The sequence below is a fragment of the Austrofundulus limnaeus genome, unplaced genomic scaffold (assembly GCF_001266775.1).
Source record: "Austrofundulus limnaeus strain Quisiro unplaced genomic scaffold, Austrofundulus_limnaeus-1.0 Scaffold133, whole genome shotgun sequence".
Classification (NCBI taxonomy): domain Eukaryota; kingdom Metazoa; phylum Chordata; class Actinopteri; order Cyprinodontiformes; family Rivulidae; genus Austrofundulus; species Austrofundulus limnaeus.
The window spans coordinates 395391-398048 of record NW_013952535.1 but is presented as its reverse complement, the minus strand read 5'-3'; the positions used below and the strand labels follow the sequence as shown (position 1 = coordinate 398048).

General features: G+C 35.1%; 1 protein-coding gene across 2 annotated transcripts in view; it reads right to left on the bottom strand.

The window, feature by feature from the left end:
- Nucleotides 1–455: 455 nt before the first annotated feature.
- LOC106522622 (syndecan-1) overlaps nucleotides 456–2658 on the bottom strand; it is a 3002-nt gene continuing 799 nt past the window's right edge. Inside the window, exons 2-5 of one of the 2 annotated variants that reach the window (XM_014015696.1) lie at nucleotides 2205–2283; nucleotides 1757–1809; nucleotides 1548–1650; nucleotides 456–1477 (exon numbers count right to left, since the gene is read on the bottom strand). In XM_014015696.1, the coding sequence (XP_013871150.1) occupies nucleotides 1344–1477; nucleotides 1548–1650; nucleotides 1757–1809; nucleotides 2205–2283 (369 nt within the window). In that variant the 3' untranslated portion in view covers nucleotides 456–1343. The remainder of the gene's footprint in view (nucleotides 1478–1547; nucleotides 1651–1756; nucleotides 1810–2204; nucleotides 2284–2658) is intronic. The other variant, XM_014015697.1, reaches the window with a different exon arrangement.

Here is a 2658-nt window from a genome sequence, read left to right as displayed (position 1 = left end):
AGATACTATCTCATAATAATGAGATACTAAGTCATAATTATGAGATAGCTATCTCATAATTATGAGATACTATGATAGTATCTCATAATAATGAGATAGCTAAGTCATAATTATGAGATAGAATCTCATAATTATGAGATAGTATCTCATAATAATGAGATAGCTAAGTCATAATTATGAGATACAAGTTTTATTTATTTTTTTATCAGGGTGGCGTAAATGGGCTTCCATACATTTATATTACAGAAGTATTACAAACGTGGTGTTACTAATGCTAGCAAAATTTGACATTGAACAATGAAATATTAACAAACTGATTTGTGAATACCAAATTTCGTACACTTTTGAGGCCTCATTCTAAATGCAAGAAGAAAAAATTGTTTTTGCACACAATGACATTTTGCAGACATATTGAGACACAGTTATACAGTAAAAAAAATATGTACAAAAACATCCACTGATTAAAATAGTCTTTTTATTAAAACGTATAGAGTACAATAATTTATGCAAACTTCCAAATGTTTTTCACACCTTTGTTGGACATTTGCTCAACAAAACGTTGCAAGACTTTCTTCCCCATCCGTTCAACTGCATCCATAAATTGGTTAAAATAATAAACTTAAGGGTTACAGATAATATATTACTGTGTACTTCTTTAACTATTTAAGGAAGTTGGACAAGTGGCAGAACAAGATGAAGGATGTACCAAAGAAAAAAGGAAACATTCTAGGTATGACTTCACAAAAGGTTTTCTTTAAATACACAAGAGACACATTAAAGCTTATCACTTTTATCACTCTTTAAATGTCTTTGTATGTTACAAAAGCCGACACATTAAATGAACACTTAAAAGCTTATTATAAAATGTCAAAATAAGGAAGTCTCATTCGAACCTAAAAGAGGCCTTAAAAGATCTAAAAGGTTTTAAATTTTGAAAGATACAAAACATCTGCATAGAAACAACAGAAAGTGCTACAACTTAGAATGATTAAATAAATATTAAATTGCACGTTTGTTTTGTTTAAACACACGTTGAGGTCCAGTCCGAGCTGAATCCCCCACAGCGAAGAAGTAATAAAAATCCATTTTAAAATAAACATTTTCAATAATCATTTGCCTTAGGATATATTTACATACAGTAATATTTCCAGAGTCTGTACATCAGAGAGCAATTACAGGTGTTTAAAAAACATAGGCATCGTATTAGAGGTCAATATTAAAAAAAATTTTTAAACTTCAATCATAAATATAAATTATAAACCAATAAACAGCAGCAGATATGAATCAGATTAAGTGCAATATTCCCCTTTACAGCAGCTCTATGGACACTTTAACAAAACTCATCAGTAGCTGTCTTCACAATTCCTTCTCGTGCCCAGAATGCACTCCTCCTCCTGTTTCCTCCTCCATTTGTAGATCAGTATGGCTGACAGCACGGTCCCGAGTGCCGCTCCTGTTACCCCGCCGGCGATGGCGCCTGTAAACGACCGAGCTTCAACATCACAAACTTGCATCTTAAAGCTAAATGTGCCGGAAATGTCAAATACCTGCGAGGATTTGTTTGTTTTCCAAAAAACTCCTGCTGTTTCCAAAGACAAACGTTCCCGATGGAGGCTCGTGGTTGCTTCCGAGTTTTATATCTGAGAACTGCTGAAGCAAAAATACACAAATAAAAATAAAATGAGGAACAGTTGCTTCATTTCCTGTGACACATATCACATAAAGAGACAGGGAGATAAAATACAACAAATCGTACTTTGACTGAGTTCTTGTTTCCTTCTTGTGGGGGTGACGCAGTGCCGGAGTCACCTTTAATTTTTTTATATTCGGCAAACAAGAGAGGACAAATATATTTTAATAAAAATATATTTAAAAAAAATCACAAAACAAGATGTGCTGATATTTATCACCCGCCGCTTTTCTTTTATTTGTTCGCCCATTACTGGTGGCTCAAGAAGGCCGTCACAGTTAATTCTTCTTAGCCGACACAAATATTGTCATAACTCACTGAATTCTACAGATATGAGCTAAAATTCGGCGGTGGTAGTAGCCGAGAGTCCTTCAAACAAATACTACCAGATCACACAAGATGAGATGAGATTTAGGCTAAAGCACTTCTCAAGACAAGACCTAAAACTCTGGCATGAAAGGCGGCGGGTGACATGCATTCCTGCGAGGAGGTGAAGATGGTGATGAAGACTTACCGATTTCTACATAGGCTCCTGAACCAGAACCTTCCTGGTCAGACCCGGATCCCTCCAGGTCCTCTGGAAGGTTGAAAAGCTTATTTCAAGACAAAAAACAGAAAGCATAAATAACAGTTCTGCTGCCTTGATTGTAAAATATAAAAAAGGTTCATGAAGATAACGCAGCTGCTTTTCTGAGAATGAGGAAACAAATTCTAGCAAAGAGACAAAGTTCATCTGCGTTTAACACAACCTGACAATCACACCCTGACGTAGCCTATAAAAGAGTCATGAGCAGATAAATACATCTACATGATAAAAGTTTGACTTGAAAATTATCAGTAAACATAAAGCGACGAAGCAAAGAGTTATTCTACATTAGTCACAAAAGAGCTGGACGTTACACAGACCTGAAATCTGACAAACCTTTTCAGGAAAACACACTTCTCTCCAGATCTAATTAAACTTCAGT